Genomic DNA, 17918 nt, shown 5'->3' with positions numbered 1-17918 from the left:
GCTCACAACTCACTCACTGGCCCTTTCTCTCTCTCTCTCTTAATTGAATCATCATGAGATACAGTTACAAAGCTTTCATGTTTGAGTTTCAGCCATACAATGATGGAACACACATCCCTCCACCAGCACACATTTCCACCACACATGTCTCCAGTATCCCCCACTCCCCGCCCCCATCCCAGTCCTCACCCTGGTTTTATGGCAGCCAATTTCCCCTAGACACTCTCTCTGCTTTTGGGCATTATCGTTTGCTCAAATTTTCCCACCACTATGTATGTTAATACAAGTAAATAAGTGGATCAGTATTCTCAAAAAATATTCCATAATGAAGACATCAGAAAGTATACCTAAATCATTTTATATAGGTTAAAAGACATATGCATCTTGGTCTTTCTGGTTTGTTGGTACCAGCAAACTTACCACTGAATTTTTACTTACCCTTGGCAGATGATCTTGTGTATTATAACTGGCATCATAATCAGAGAGAACATCAAGAACTTCAGAATACATGTCAATCAAGGATTTCTACAAAATTAAAATAAATAAACACTTAACACCATAGATGTAGTAAAAGACAACAAGCTGAAGAACTCCAGAATGTTTTCCCATAAACACTATATTTCTCTACGTAAATATATATTCATAGTAAAAGTGGAATAGTGTAGAATAAAATTTCTTTTCTTCTTATAGAATTTACTTAATTAAGTGATGCACTGATTTAGTAAGGTACATCAGGGATTGCCTAGCCTTTAGATTAAGTGGCTAGGGAGTTACTGTTTAATGGTAAAGGCAAAATATTAAATATTCAACAAAGGAAGATTGTTAAACACCAAAGAGGTCAGGTGACCAACTGATGAGACATTCACCCTCTACCAAGTTGGGTGTGTGGGTTGGGGAAGAAGGAAGTCAGAGAGAGATACAGACACAGACACAGGCCGTAGGGGAAATGAACAGAAGGATAAATGTAGCAGTACTTAAGTACACTCAGCCAACTGATCAGGCTGAAATCAGAATAACATTCAGATATTACTTAAAAATAAAATACCATCAGCCTGGAAGTTTTAAAAAAATTCTTCAAACTTTTATTACCTTTAAGTAATAATACTTTACTTATGAGGAAACTGTTTTTGAAATATGCTCCCAAGACATATTATTGCTTGGGACGTGACTTTTTCTTTCAACTGACATGAGTGACTTAGAAGTAAAGTCAAAGTACTGTCTATTTTCTGGTGCCCTGAAAGTCAGAACATGCTTTTTGACTTGGAGCTAAACATCTTTGGGTCTTGGCTAGACTTTATTGGAATTTCAAAACTTAAATTATATTTACTTATAAGAGACACAAGTTAAAAACAATCTAATTTAGCATATACAAACACAAGTTACACAGACACAAGTTAAAAACAATCTAATTTAGCATATACACTTTCAAAATTATTCAATTCTTTAAATTATTGAAAAATCTAAGAATTTAAAGTTCTTAACTGTGAAGCAATATTTTCCCATCACATCAAACATTAGTGAAAATGTTTATGACAATTTATGGGCAATGAAAATTATCAATGTGCTGGTGATAGCAAAGTATATGCTTGTTCAAAATTCCTCAAAATTTAGAGAAATAATTCTTTTAAAATGAAAAAGAGTCTAATTTTTCAATGGAAATACAATTAAGGCAATGATATCTGTTATATTTATATGTCTATCAACTCACAACTGATTAAAGCTACAGAAATTAAATAAACCTATAGACAAACTAGGCACTTAAGAAAAACAAACTGATTCACAAGAAATAACTTAAGATTGTGAAGACTTTTTTTCCTCATGGGAATGACCCTGAGCACAGAGCTGGGTAAAGCCCACTGCCAGTTGTGGCCAAAAAAAGAGTACAAAGACTTTATAGGGTTAATATAAAACAACCATTGTGGAGACAACCATTTGCAAAATATCTTAATACAGGAAGCAGTTTCCTTTCACCCAAGGATATGAGAGGTTAGCAAGAAAAAGATGACTGAACCCTTCACAGATTTCCTTAAAACTTGGCACTGATGAACGAATGCAAGTATCATGCTGGCAAAGTTCTAAGAACTCAAAAGTCACGATCAACCAACAATACCTTCAGCTTCCTATGGTGGATCCCTTTGTCATCTTTCTGCAATACTATTTTTCTCAATTCTTTGTTCTCCTTTTCTAATCGTTCCAAGATTCTCTGGTACTTCAACTTAAAAAAAAAAAATCACACACAAAACTGTATTAGGGGGGAAAATGGGTTAATAAATAACATTAAGTCTAAATACAAATCTTTCAAAACCTTAAAACTGTAACTTCTTATTTGAAATTTCATTAAAAAGACTTTGGTGAAAATGCTGAGAAAAGAATTATGCCTATTATTTTACACAGTAATACTCATTATAGTTTTATTATTACAATTTGGTATTTTACTTGGAAAATTCTTTGCTACTTACAATTGAAATATTTTAAAACACCTTCAAAATTATTAAATTCTTTAAATTATTGAAAACTCTAAGAATTTAAAGTTCTTAACTGTGAAGCAACATTTTCCCATCACATAAAAATTTTAAGTTTTCACTTACAGGGACATTTGACAAAAATCCAAATTCTTCTATTTCTCATATAATGTTTTAATTAAGATACGCATTTTAACCTGAGTGTTATGTGACAGGTCCTTTACTGTTTCACATGCATTAATGTTCTTAACCATCCCACGAGACAGAGGTGACACAGATTAGGAGCCTGAGGCTAGGAACGCCTGGCAGTCTATCCAAGGATACAAGGAGCTAAAAAATTATAATTAAGGACCTTATTATTAAGGAGTATGACTATTATTAAGGAGATGAACTAACTAAAAACTAATGAAATTATTTAAAAATTATTTTTTAGAAAATCAGAGGCTTCATTCATGGGTGAATCTGCTCTATAATCGTATTCTAAATTTTAGAATTCCTGGAGCAACCTCTCATACTATACCACACTGATGTACCAGGAGTAGCAAACACTTGACTGGGTTTAACACATATGTTTGTAATCTCTTATACAAGGATTTAATGGCTCCAGGATGAAATACAACAATCTTCACACCCTTTCCTCTTATGGTGGTGGGATTGGTATTTGAAGGTTAAATGTAATGGATCACTGTAAACAACTTTATAAAAACAAAATAAAATTAAAAACAAAAAAACAAAAAAACCAGGGGCTAAGACAGAGCGGTTAAGCCTTATCAACCAGACTCGATTCGTTCCCCAAGACCACATATGGTCCCCTGAGCTCTGCCAGGAGTGATTCCTGAGCGTAATAAAGCCAGGAGCAAGTCATAGCCAGGAGTACGCTATAGCCAAGAGAAAGCTATAAGCACATCTGGGTTGGCCCAAATCCTCCAAAAATCCTGTGCTTCACTCAAAAATAGTTTATACAATGAAGTAAGTTAACCTGATACTCTCGCAGTTCCTCCTCTACCCCTTATTTTGCAATTAGTCTTTCACTTAGTTGCACATACTGACAAGGTTCTATCATTAAACCATTCTTCTAAATCTTGCTTCGTTCAAAAATAAAATCAGTCTTTTCCCCTTTCAAGAAGCCCATTTTCTTTCTTGAACACCTCTCCACCCCCCCACCCCGCTTCCGCCTCCAACTTAAGTGAATTTCTTTCAACAAAATTATTTTGTTTCACAAACACATTCATTTTCATTTCATTTCATCATCCTGTTAATCGTCGATTGCCTCGAGCAGGCCCCAGTAACGTCTCTTTCATCCTAGCCCTGAGATTATATTCAGGGCTCTTTAGGAGAATGAGACCCATCATTGTTACTGGTATTTGGCATATTTGGTAGGCCACGGGGAGTTTGCCAGACTCTGCCCTGTGGGCAGGCTACATTCGACAGCCTGCAAGTTTGTCAAACACATGCACACTAATAAAATAAACCCAAGAAGCTTACATTAGAGTATATGTATAAAAAAAAAAAGCCCTGGTTTATTTTTATACCTGGGTATGCAGAAGTTCTTCTTGAAGTTGATCAATTTTCTCTTTGTCTGACACCTAAATATTTTAAAAAAATATATTGAGTAGAATCAAGCTTAGACAGAATAAAAGCAAACTAAATTTCTGAAAATTGTAATTGAATAAAAATGAATGGATTTATTAACATATTAAGTCAAATTTTAAATCAAGTGATAATTAAAAAAGTAAAATATACATACAATTTACCAATAATAGCCCAAGAGAATTTCATATTAATAATATTAAAAAAGCAACCACTTTCCTTTTGCCATGCTAGTCATTTCATATAAGGGGCTTGTCAGAAAAATAAGGGATAAGTACTTAAGGTTACTAATACCTTCACAAACTGTATTTTATTCAAGTACAGACACTGATGGTCACATATATAAAGTATTGATATCCCTACAGAAATGTTTTAGGAAATCAGATCTATATTATCACTTAGAGTTTCTGAGTAAGTCCATTTGTCAGAATGTATCCTTAAACAAATACTAACCAGTCCTGTTTTATGAGTAGGGAAGTATTTATTAAGTGCAAAGAAAATCTTGTATTTTCAGAGTTTTAAGTGGAGTCAGATGTTTGTTTTTAAATTCTATTCCACTGCAAGATCTGCTAACCCATAATACAGTGAATGTATCAGTAGCAATGAAGAAATATAAGGCAAACAAAATTGATACGAACATAAAATCAAATGTAGAATAAAATCCACAGGTATTGTGGAAACTACTTCAAATGGTATTAATACTAAGAGCTGAAAGATAAAATATCCAAAAACAATGAAGAATTTTATTCAATTCAAAGTATAACAAGCTTTAAAGTGGTCACAATACAATTCTGAATATAAAATACAATGATCAATTATAACTGAAATGATGCCAGTAATGACAAATCAACATAACTGTGCCTGATTATTTGGAAAAGTGCAATTCTTATCAGCAGTCTGTCAAGATACCTAATTTCAGACAGTCAAAATTCATAAACAAATTTATTTTATAGGAGACAAAAATCAAATCAAATGTGAATCTTTGTTCACTGGCCATTTAAGCAATCAAGACATCGTGGTAGCAAATGTATGTGAAAAAATTGTGAATGATTTGCTCACCGAGGTAGACATTAATAAGACTTATCCATGCATCCAAGAATCATTTAAAATTTTAATTTCTATTTCTAAATAATTTCTCAAAAATTTCACCAAAGGTTCTTTTAAATAAAAATGCCAATGCTTGCTAGAAATAGTAAGTATATTTTTCCTCCCCTAAGAGCCTGCAGCTAAAAAGCTCTAAATCTGATTCACTAACTATATAACAGGAAATATAAAGCAAATTTTGAATTACTGTTTTCTCATTCCTGTATAGAAAATGAGACTTAAAAACTTTTTTTTCTGATCAAGTGTTTGTGCACACGGACAAGAATTATTAATAATCTCCCAAAAAGTAAGAAAACAAGCAAATAGAGGAGCCCACAATCCAAAGAACAAAATCTTAAAGATCAATGAAGTAATAATTCCATACTTTGATCAGACAGCATGCTCTTAATTGTAATAATATAGTCATCAAATTCTGTTAGGTAGATTAATCTCCCAATTCATTTTAAAAGTTATTTAATTTTGTTCCATTAAATATTCATCCACTGTAACTAAATTAGTAATAGATTATTTAAATCATATTAGTATAAACTAATTTAGTTTTGAATATAAATATTTACTGATTTCATGTAATATGTCCTAAATTACAATACAACATTACATCTGGGGCAATTATTAAGACACTAAAACAAGTATACAAAAAAGTCAAAATGTTCACTATAAGTCAAGGGCTATAAAAGGATAGATAATGTGACCTGGTATAACAAACAGGGTATATAAAAAGTTAAAATAATGTTAGGCAGTTAGAATATTCTAAGTACAATCTTTATTCTAGCATTAGAACTTAGTGATCATGACTTATAATTTTTATATTCAGATTTTTAGAAATATTTGATTTCCCCTTTGCTTTATGGCATTTTTGTTAGGAATAATTCATGCAGTTTTACCAATACATTGTCTATCTTTGTAGATTAGTGCAACATCAAAGACAGGAAGTGGACTGAAGAATTATACCAGATATTTTCTAGGAGACATGATAAAAATCTTCAGTTTTATAAAATAAATATCAGACATTAAGGAGAAAACTGCGAATATCTTAAGAGAACAGCACACACACACTCTTCTTAGTCTGTCACTCATTCAAAGTCTCAACTAACAATAGAAGTATATTTATTTTGTACCACTTCACTGGAAATTTCAGTTATAACAAGAATGAATTCTTGTTCTGTTTGATGAACTCAGTTTGTGTTATGAAAATTTTTCACTCACCCTGACAAAAATGGGAATCAATGGTCCTGAAACCAGAGCTTTTCTACAATTCCAGGCTGTGAACTATGGAAAAGAGCGGAATCCTCCGCAGAAACAAGCTAAGGCTGAAAGAGAAACACCTTTACTGGCTCCTCACAAAACCAAACTTGTTGCTAAAATAAGATTCATAAAGATTTTTAAAAAAAATTTTAGAGGGGCTCGGGTCCTGGGGCCACTCCACGCAATGGTGGCTAGCTGATTAGAGCTAATGGCTCAGTGCCCACCACGCGGTACCAGGGACCAAATTCAAGACCTCACATAGTGTCCTATGGGTTGAATGTCTCCCTGAGCCCCCAAAACTTTATGTATATATACATATTTACAGTGGGAAAAATGAACAATGTCAGTTTTAATCTGTTTCTGTATGCGCTCCATTGCTCAAAAAACAAAAAACCAAAAAACACAGGAAAGCAGTATTAGCTGCTTGTAAGTAATATAAGATACCCAAAACCTACTTATTTTTCAAGAAGGTATGAAAGAATGATTATAAAGCAACAAACAGCTCCTGTGGTTTTATACCTTACCTACATCTCAAAGGCCTGGAATGATAATGATCTCATCAATTGGGATTTTGATCATTATGGCAGGGAAGGGATGAAAAACAATCTCTGTACTAACTAAGGGGGAAAGGAAAGTACATTAGGAAAAATGTCTTTCAAGACAGTAAGGATGCTGTCACTGTAACAGAGGGTTTTGTTTTGACAGTTACATTTAACTTCACATAAGGTTACTCTAAAGCATGCAAGAACAAGCTCTGTTTGGTGTTCCATTACGTATTCCTTAATAAACAGAGGAGGTGGAGGTATAGTCGAACTGAAAAAAGGGGGTGCCTTAATGTTAAATGATTAAGTATTTTAAAAAATATTAGAAATAGGAAAGCTATCTCAAAGTCTAAAATAGGCCAAAAAAAAAAAAAGGCCTAAAATAAACATTCACCTTTGGCAATATAGCAGATGAATAGCATTTAAAATTAATATTTAAGGGTAAACCACCAGATTTAAAAGCATGTCAATATCTTACACCATTTCTTACAATGTTAAAACAATAGGCAAATTGGACTCTTTCAAACTCATTTTACCATTAAGAAAAAAATACTAATAATTGTTACTAGAGCTGTATGATATTTCTAACACAGTAGTTTCCTCCTCCCTCCTTTCTCTAAAGAAGTAAAGGAAGGTTGAGCCAAAGTATCTAATCTGGTCTAATATGTATATGCTCAATAGCACACAGGGGTTAAAAATAAGCACTTCTTTGAGCTTACTTAAGCCAGGCAGGAAAATAGCTCGTTTTCTATTTTCAACATGTTATTCGCTGAAAGCTAAAAAGCATACATGAGTTGTATACTGTTGTATACACAGCCATGGAATTGAGAAAAGTCAAAAGTGACAGTGGAAAAAAATGGAATCATAGATAAGCTCAAGTGTTAGCCATCACCAAGTGAAATCAGGTTAGCCAGCAAAATCGTTGCAGTAACTGCCTGTAATATTGGTCATGATTCAGTATCAGAACCTAAAGTTACGTATGACTCTTTTTTTCAGTTAAGGTTTGAACACAACTTGAATACTATTCCAACTATATATATATGTATATATATGTGTGTGTGTGTATATATATATATATATATATATACATATAGCTGATTTCAAGTTCTCAGTGCTTAACCTTGAAATCATATTCATGTTCTGACTCAAAAGTCTCTTTAGAATACAAACTTTGGGATCTAAACTGCAGGATCATCCAACAGTCAAAAGCAGGCTTAATGTCTTCTTGACAGCACATAAGGTCAAATATTTCTATGTTTATGATGACTTTTCTTAGACTGTTCTTAAGTGGGCTGGAGTGATAGCACAGTGGTAGGGCATTTGCCTTGCACACAGCCAGCCCGGCCGAGCCGGGTTCGATTCCTCCGCCCCTCTTGGAGAGCCTGGCAAGCTACCGAGAGTATTCAATATGCCAAACACAGTAACAAGAATGGAGTAACAGTCACAATGGAGACGTTACTGGGCCCGCTCAAGCAAACTGATGAACAACGAGAGGGCAGTTTGTTTGTTTGTTTGTTCTTAAGTAAACAGAATCATACCAAACTTCAAATGTTCAATCCTTCAGTGGTTCAAGGTGAAAATTCATTTCACTGACTTTACTAACATGAAAAATCTTTATGAAATGAGTTTATCAAAGCATCTAAGAATAATTATGTCCAAAAGTGGGGAAAAAAATAGTTACAAACATAGGCTGACTCAAAAACTGAACCAAGTAAATAGCAGTTCATAATTCTTTTCTAAATACAAATCTTTGACCATCTTAATTTTTTTTTTAACTAGCTAGGTTTATATTTTAAGATTTGTTTGTGCACTCCAGGAGTTACATGCCTATATTTTCATTAAAATGATTTCACATACTGGAGTCTGTGAGTGGATTAAGACGGTACGATCTTGTAGGAATGGTTGATTAGTATGCACACATCATTAGCCCCCTTAAACCAGCCATCACCTTGCGCTTCTGTTGGGCATAGTTCGTGCTATATTGGCCAGCGGCTCTGCGGGCTTCCTCTTCATGCTCTTGAATTTGCTGTTGTAAGAGAATGAGCTCACCAAGCAGACCCTGCCATGAATTTACAATGAGGAGAAGAGGAAAATTGGGAGGAGAATAATGTTAAACCACAGGGCACAAGAAAGGAACAGATGTAAGTTAGGGAGGCATGAATAGCTTATGACAAAAATGGAAACTCATTCAGGTACCTTTAAAGTCAACATTTAACTGGGATCAGTAACTAATTTCCATTTTCCCTCTCTGTGAAATTAGGGCTCTCAAAGATATAAAATAGCATGGATCATAAAGTGAAAAGAAAAATGCAAAAAAATGCTCGAATAAAACATACCAGATATAAAATACCATTAAATAGTAAAATCTAGACTAACAGTAATAGTCAAAGCAAGTGGTTAACTCCTTGCTGGGGGGGGACAACAAAAAAACTTTAAGTTTTATTTGGAATTGCCAATGTAAACTATATAAACTACTGCCAATATATATAAACTGTACAATATAAATGATGCTTCTGATGATACAGATGGAAAAATTAAGACTGTTTTTTAAAAGTTCTATTGTTCCTCAGCCAACTGGGCCAGCAGTTCAATGCTAAAGTCGAAGGATTCAGCGCTGCTTTGGCCCTAAGGTGCTACACCCAGCAATGCTGGGGAGGCCCCAGGGACGGAATCCGCCATGGAGGCCAGGCCTGCCACATCTCTCCCGGACTCCAGGTCTACATGTTTTAATTCTCAACAGACAACAGATCGGAGGTTACATAATAGCTTATTATTACTAACATTTTCTCTTGAAAAGCAACATCTTCAATTAAAAGTCAATCCCCCCAAATGCTATTGATCTGAGTTTTGAACATCACATTAATCAAAGCTTTAACATTTATTTCTATTAGCACAAGCATATCTGACTAAAATTTAGGGTTCATTTGTTTAGCCTAAAAATAATTTTTCAGTAGTTTTAATTTATACCACAGGTGGGTAGCTTGAATTTTCCCTTTTTTGAGTGGTTCTGACATCAAACAAAAATAGTCCTTAAGAATGTAACAGATAGCATTAAATCCAAAGCACAATATAGAAGATAATTAGATATAAAGATAACGTGATTACAAAAATTAAAAAGGAAACAAAACCCAGTTTGGATCTATATACAAATCAATAACCTATACTTAAAATCCATTCCTCTTAATACTAATAAAATATTAATTTGATATAATATTCATCACAATGCATTCATGAATCAAGATACCAAAATACCAACTCACTACCATCATCATTCCCATAACTTCTGTCATTTACAATTCTGCTACTGCTTTCACTAAGCAAAAAAGAAAAATGTGGTCTAAATTTTTTTATTCATTTAGACATTCATTATAAACACTCCTCCAATCTATACAAAGAACTTTATTTTCTGCACAGTATTTTTAATTACTAGTATAGATTATTGACACTGGGGAATGTGGAAGAAAAGAAAAAGAAAAAAACAGTCATCAACAATGTCACGAACCTAATATTTTCTTACAGAGAAACTTGAAAAAGGTAAAGTTTCATGGGATGAGATTGGTGATTCATTTACATTAGAACAGTTCTGGAGAACAATACAATTTTACAAAGTCATAAACATTGAAAAAATTAGAAACATCAGTTTAAAATATTAATGAGAAAGCTTCAGTTTCAGAGCTTTTGAAAATGACTATGTTATTTTTACAATTAGATTTTATAAATACAATGAAAAAAATCTCTTCAAACTGGGGCTGGGGAGGTAAAACAGTGGTCAAGGCTCTTGCACCAGACACAGTCCCCTGGGCACGGCCAGGACTGACCCCTGAGCAGAGCCCGGGGAAACCTTGGAGCACAGTAAGGAGTGCGGCTCCCCCACTCCAAATAACAAGGAAGTAAAAACCCCTTCAGAGAAGACTTTTTAACATCACATTTATATTTTAATTAGTAGACTTACTCAAAGGCTTAATTTCTTAGTTAAATTTATGTAACCCAAAGACATAAAAATTTCCCAGAAAAACAGAAAAGCTAGCATAATAGTAAAGCATCCCCTCAAATATTAGCACATAATTTGAAGAATTTTGTTTGATCCTCAGTTTTAATGCATTAGACTATGATCACAGCTAACAATAACAGATCTGGCTAATCCTTTATAAATCAAGATATCCGTTATTTCTGTTTAACAAGAACATTATAGTGGCAAGGGATGTAACTGAAATTTCAGAGTTTTTGCAAATCTAACACTTGTATAATATGCAACAGTATATAATACATTTATAGAAACCTGTAGCTATCTCTAGAGATAAATATTTTGTGGACATAATTTTGTGGTCACTGAAAAAATTCTATCAAGACACAGCCTACCCACTCACTTCCCTCTTAAGCCCCTAGCTTTTGGCATTTATAATTCTTCTTACTGCTTTTACTAATCAAAAAGAAAAGGTAGCCTAACATATTTTTATTCATTTAGACATTTATTATAATCACTTCTTCAATCCATGTGATTAAATTTTCCAAAATAATTCCGATCCAGAAATGCTTCACATTTTGTTTTATCCAGTAATTTAGCTGCTTTAATTAGCATACCTTCAATATTCTAATGTATATGTTATAAAATTAAAAAGCTAAGAACTCTATTATTAAAATAATTTGAATGAGAGTAGTTTCAAAAACCATCAGATCTATTAAAAATAACCACTACAAAGTATTTTATTTTTACAACTGGAAGTTCTTCCAAAGTAAATATAACGAGAAAAGTTAATAAATACAGTTCAAAAATATACTGTCAAAGAAGTGAGAAAATATCCCACATTTCTTAACTGTGCTGGTCTATCGGGCACAGAATTCTCTTATCCATAGCTTATACACCCCTCCCTGAGTTATTGCTTAAATCTATTGAAATTGTGTCGCAGATGCTCTGATATTCATTACATTAGAAGAAAACACCCTCTGTCTAGTGACACCTCACTTTCCTTCCAAGTCTGTTACTGAAGCACTGCTATGTGAAGATAGTTGAAATTAACTGTTACCTCCTGAAAAAAGTAGGAAGAAAACAAGAATTAGACACAGAAAAAAACTATTGCTACACTATACAATTTAAAGTTTCCCTTTTCTGATTTTAGACATCATATTTTACTCTAAAAAGCAATTATTTAGGTGGCTTTTCAGTTAAGGCTTTGGGTAATATGTAAGGGGAAGAAATATGTGTGCCAATTGAGAAAAATTTTTTTTAATGGGAAAAAAACCCCAAGTTTTTCTCCCAGGTTGTAATGTCTTAATATCAGGAGCTATTTCTCTTAATAGCAATAATTATTTAAAAAATTATATATTATATAAAACATAACTGCTATAAATAATACATTTTTATGAACAAATACAGATAAAATATCTGGTTATTGTCAACTTGAGGTTTTCATATGTCATGAAGTTTTTTGTTTTGTTTTGTTTTTGTTGATTAGGAACAAAAATTAGTGGTAATTCTGAAAACCAAAATTTTGTGATAACCTAATAATAATGTTAGGTAAAAAGCATTTCAAATAATTATGACAGTATGTTATCTTACGTGAGGACATTTGAAAATACCTTTATCTTGGTTTGGGGGCAACACCCAGGATCTACTTCTGGCTTGGTGTACAAGATTCCTAAAAGTTGCCCCGAATCAAATCCAGAACTCCTGCATGTAAATCTTGTGCTCCAGTCTACTCTGCTATTTCTCCAGCCCTCAGACACTATGTTTTCAATCGCATCTTAAGCACAGTATACAAGGCTCCAGAGTCTACTTGTTTTGATAACAAGTAACTCCGGCATGGCCTGACACATAAGATGTGTGACAGGCAGCACCCACAGCAGGGCTGATGGCAGGTTTGGGTCTTAAATAAATCGAATTACAACCTACTTTCACCCAATAATGTACACTTAAGGTTTCTAGCACAAAATCCAAGTTGGATTTCCTAAAAAAAAAAAAAAATGCTTTTTCTATTGAAGGAGCTACACTCAAACCTTCCAATCTATTTCCCCATTTTTCATAATTCCCAAACAAGCTCCACAGAAAGAAAGAAAGAAGTAATGTTGATACGTTGTTAACTCAAACAACAATTCAAAGTGTACAGCAGTAATTGTCATCTTTATCATCCTGACAGCCAAATGTTTTAGTTTTATGTGCCATTTTTGTGCTAAAGGACAGACAGACAGTATATCACCTTCACATCTAAATTACATTCCAGTCCTTTACAAAAGAGGAAAGAGACAATCCAGAGGCAGGAAACGGCATGTCCAAGGCCACCCAGTTCAGAGAGCAGGAAGCATCAGACCTGAGTGCAGACAATGGGACCCCAAAGTCCCAACCACCTGTGTCACCCTGCTAGAATTCAGCTCCCACCAACTTCAAAGTCCCTGTGCCCATCGGATTCAACCTATACTTCAAGAAGGAAAGTGGCTAGCCTACAGTACGCATAATACAATTACCCTTTAGAGAGGGAACCGGTCGGCTGCCTCCAGCCTACAAACCCGTATGGCCCTTAGAGAAAAGAAGTTTACTAACTCCTGCATAAAGGTAAAGTTTAGAAGTAACTTGGGTTCAGAAAAGAACCCCATTCAGGTCAAGAGGTCTCCATTTAAAATTATTCCAGGGTATACACTCCTTTTAATTCTGCTATCTGATTAGCTAGAAAGCAGCTTTTTCCTATTTTCCCCTCCCACTTACACATTACTCTGCTCAAAGTAGTCACAGTTAACCTAAGAACATTTATTATTGGTTATAAGAAGGAAATGTTCTGCAACTTGGATTTATTTCACTTTTACTACTTCAGGCAGACCGTATCCCATCTTTTTATTTGAACAATCTATACAAAAAATGAAATGGGGGAGGGGGCTCTTACGCTGTGACTGTCTGTTCTGTCTGGGGTGGGGCACAGGCTGACTCCTGCCTCTGTGCTACTGTGGTGCTCTGAGAGGCACGTGCAGTGCCAAGGATGGAACCTAGTCAGCGGCATGCGAGGCAAGTGCCCAACCAACCGTGCTCTCTCTTTGGCCGAATAAAAAGGCCCTCCCGTTAATCATCGATTTGCTCGAGCGGGCCCAGTAACGTCTCCATTGGAGACTTTGTTGTTACTGTGTCTGGCATATCGAATAGTCACGGGTAGCTTGCCAGGCTCTGCCGTGCGGGCGAGATACTCTCGGTAGCTTGCCGGGCTCTCCGAGAGGGGCGGAGGAATCCAACTCGGGTCGGCCATGTTGGCTGCGTGCAAGGCAAACGCCCTACCTGCTGTGCTATCGCTCCAGCCCTTCTTTGGCCGAATAAGTAATTAAAAAGAGATGGACAAATAAGTCTTTTATGAGTAGTTATCAATATTATAAATTCTTTGATTTCATTACCTAAAAATTGACACACACATAAGAAGCACTGAGTTTTTTTTTTAACAACTTAAGAGTGGTATGCTTAGGATTGGGAACAAAAGTCAAATGCCCACCTGCTTTCCTGTCCCGCACCTACTACCCTACTGCTACCCCCACGCCTCCCTTCCTGCTTCACTTCAATACAAAGTAGCGCAGCTTCCTGGCTAACAACCGACCCAGCACTGTTTCGGGCAACTCAAATTTTCTCAACTTATGACTACCAGACAGTGCTGGTTGTGTGCCACACTTCCTACAAAGTGCACACTTTGATGGTGGGTGTGGTGTCGGAACACTGAACGCATGATCATTAACGGTACTGTAAATCAGGGTGTCGCAACAAAAATTGGGGAAAAACAAAAGCAGTATCTCCAGAGGCTAGGAATCTCATCAATAGAGCAAACGCCTTACTTATATGATAGAAGAAGCCTTAGGTTCAGTCCCTGGTCCCCAGAAATGGAAATTTAGAATAAACAAAACAAAAAACCCACTGCTTTATAACAATTCATATTATCTTGAAAGATGTAACCTTTCCTTTTCTCTTTTCCATTAACAGTTGCCAAATGTTGAAGGCCAAGAGATATGTATAAGTAAAAAGATCTATTACATAAAGTCTTTGGGCCATTCTTGTTGGTGCCAATCAAAATGATTTATTTTGAATTAGCCTTTTCCACTGAGTTTAACCAATCAACTAATCCAGCTCAGAAGCTTAGCACTGACCCAAGATTCTGTGACAAAGCAAGCAACCCATTAAATTAGAAGAAAGAAAGCAAACCAAGGTAAATGGTGTTTCAAAAACAAGTGTTTTAAACGTTAGCAGCTTAATTAAAAGAAGTAAAATAGCAATTGAAGGCTTTATGAAAGTGACAACCAAGCTTTAAGGATAAGCAGAATTAGGTAGAGGAAAAGAAAAAAGGATTTCAGCTTGGAGATACATATAATGCATAAGTACAGCCTTACAAATATGAATTACAAGATCGAGTGGAAAGGAAGAACATTTATGTATTTTCAAGAATCATACTTAAAATAGTAATGCCACTTTAAATGATTTGGATTTTCTAAAGGTCCTTACTTTCTGTAATTATAAATATGATTGTAACCGTCATGACCACATTCCTTACTCTGTGAGAAGTTTATGATCAATCAGAAACATGGCAGGATAAAGGCAGAAATCATTAAATATCCCATTTAGCAAATTAAAATGAACATAATTAGAATGCCACATTATTCCTGATACACCCCCCAAAAAGATATAAACAAAAAGTCTTGTAATCTCTTTATAATATAACCTATCTTCAGAAGTCTGCTGATTTACAAATCAGATGAATAGATTAGTTCACTGAATCAGGCTCATCACTCTAGTTCCCAGCATGTCTTAAAGGAATTTTGAAGATCTCCAAGTAACAGAATATTATTTAGTTCACATAAAGGGCTCTTTCTAGTATTTTCCTCCAGTGAATACAAGATTTAAAATTTTTTCTTAATGAAAGAATTTATTAAAAGTATTTTCTATTATATATAAAAATATAACATAAAAATAATAACCAGCGTGAACACACTGTGCTGCTATATAAATGCAAAAAACCCCCCACAAAAAAAACAACAAAAAAGAGAAACCTGACTAGTCCCTTTTGGCATGTGGAAATATCTGCTTTATGTAGCCATGTTGAGGACGTCCCAAGTTTCTAATGATGCCAGACAGAACCACAGGCAACCAAATTCATCAGTAGATTGTTCATTTGATCTGACTTCATCAATAGGAGTGAGCCCTGTGCTCCCTCCAGTCTCTCGCTCCAGTGACTTTAAAGGCCAGGAATGTTCCTTTACATCCCTGCATTTCTCCACATACGCACTCTTAGTCAAAGGAGAAATCTAATTTTAGTTCTAGTTTGAGAAATGCCTTTAATTACTACTTTTAAAAATATGATTAATATCGACCTTTATATTTCTAGAAGTGTAGCCAGAAGCCAGTACAAACCAGATCATTGGAAGGCTGGGGAATGACTGCTTCAAACCTGAATACCAGTTTAAAGCTTGGGCTTTCAAACACCTGCCTCAATGAATCAAAAGGTGTCTGTTAAACTCTGAATGTTACACCTACCACCTCTGATTATTGTCTAATGTTTCACATAATGCTCTAGCATAGTTTCATAAAGGAAAAACCTTTCTACTAAGTTCTCTCTCCTTCCTTCCAATCAATAATCAATTTGTAGAAAAGTCCAATCAGTGTATCACTATCTTGTCTGAGAAGTTCTTTATTCTCAGATATCAAATTTGTCAAGCCTTAACAAATTAGTACAAATAACAATAGAATTTCAAAGTACTAGTCAAGGCTGAAAATATGGTGCCTGTATATTAAACATTCCTTCATTCCTCCTTTCTTTGGGGGCCACACCTGACAATGCTTAGGGACTGATTACTCCTGGCAAGGCTTGGGAACCATATGTGGTACCAAGGAACAAATCCGGTATGCTGTGTGCAAGGCAAGCATGCTGCCCACTATACTATCACTCCGGCCCCTGTACAGTAAATTTTAGCGTCAATAAAATAAACCTGGGTCAGTCATGTAAGAAGCACGCACCTCAACCCCTGGTCTCTCTCCAACCGAATTTGTGCATTTTTAATGGGTAAATAATCCCAGTTAGAAAAAATTAATAGAGAACAGTTTATCAGCACGTTTATCCTAAACAAAGATGTAAGTTTGGAAAATAAAGCAAGGAATTTTTCTTGTGTAGTGTCTGAAATGAAATCTGTACACATAATGAAATTCTCAGAGATTCATTCGGGGAACTCAGGCTCCAAAGTAGGCTTCTCATGCACCAATGTACTCCTGGCCATGTACAGGGAAGAGTAGAGATCAGAGGTCCCCTAATATGTGGGGTGCTTCCCATAGTGGGGTTCACGTGTGTGGGGTGGGCATTGGGGTCACAAAAAAATCTGTAAACAGTGAAAGGTTTCTAAATATGCAATGATGAAAAATTATTTCAAAATCAAACATGTAATGAACACAAGGTCTTCTTGCAGGGCTCAGAAACTTGCATTTCTCAGGTGAAAAGGGGTCTTGAGTGGAAAATGTTTAAGAAGCCCCAATCCAGTTTAGACACTAAGAAGTCCTGTAACTCACATCATACTAACATACCTGTAACAGAAGTTCCATCTCCCCAATGATACCCTTTTCTTTTTTTCTGCTCAGTAAGTCTACTTGCATTAAGATATACCTTGGCTCAAAATAAGCTGTGCATAACAGGATAACTTCTCAAATTATGCTCCCTGGAACATAAATAGCTAAGACTCTTTCTTGGTTAAAATAATGCCAATGTAATAGGTATAAAAAATGACCAAGTTAAAGGAAAACTGACATGTACACATATGTATACAGATACATTTAAAAATATCTTTTCTCTAAAATATAAGTTGAAAGGCAAAAGAAAAAAATATATTGAAACATAGACTATCAAGTAAAAATGCAAAAGCTGAAGGACAGGAAGAAGATACAACTTCATATTAGATAATATTTACTTCCTAACCTCCCTCCCCAAATAGCCATAAATTATTCCCTTCAATATATGAAACCTTCAGTATCAAAGCT

The 17918-nt window shown here is 34.9% G+C and overlaps 1 protein-coding gene across 4 annotated transcripts in view; it reads right to left on the bottom strand.

Annotated features, from left to right (window-relative positions):
- Positions 1 to 17918, bottom strand: part of OPA1 (OPA1 mitochondrial dynamin like GTPase) — a 101611-nt gene that overhangs the window by 63122 nt on the left and 20571 nt on the right. For 2 of the 4 annotated variants that reach the window (XM_056121962.1, XM_056121963.1), the window contains 4 exons: positions 8892 to 9002; positions 3995 to 4048; positions 2111 to 2215; positions 439 to 525 (listed from right to left, as the gene is read on the bottom strand). In XM_056121962.1, the coding sequence (XP_055977937.1) occupies positions 439 to 525; positions 2111 to 2215; positions 3995 to 4048; positions 8892 to 9002 (357 nt within the window). The remainder of the gene's footprint in view (positions 1 to 438; positions 526 to 2110; positions 2216 to 3994; positions 4049 to 8891; positions 9003 to 17918) is intronic. The other 2 variants (XM_056121964.1, XM_056121966.1) reach the window with 1 other exon arrangement.

This window comes from Sorex fumeus, unplaced genomic scaffold, assembly GCF_029834395.1.
Source record: "Sorex fumeus unplaced genomic scaffold, SorFum_2.1 ptg000044l, whole genome shotgun sequence".
Classification (NCBI taxonomy): Eukaryota; Metazoa; Chordata; class Mammalia; order Eulipotyphla; family Soricidae; genus Sorex; species Sorex fumeus.
This window is presented reverse-complemented; position numbering and strand designations above follow the sequence as displayed.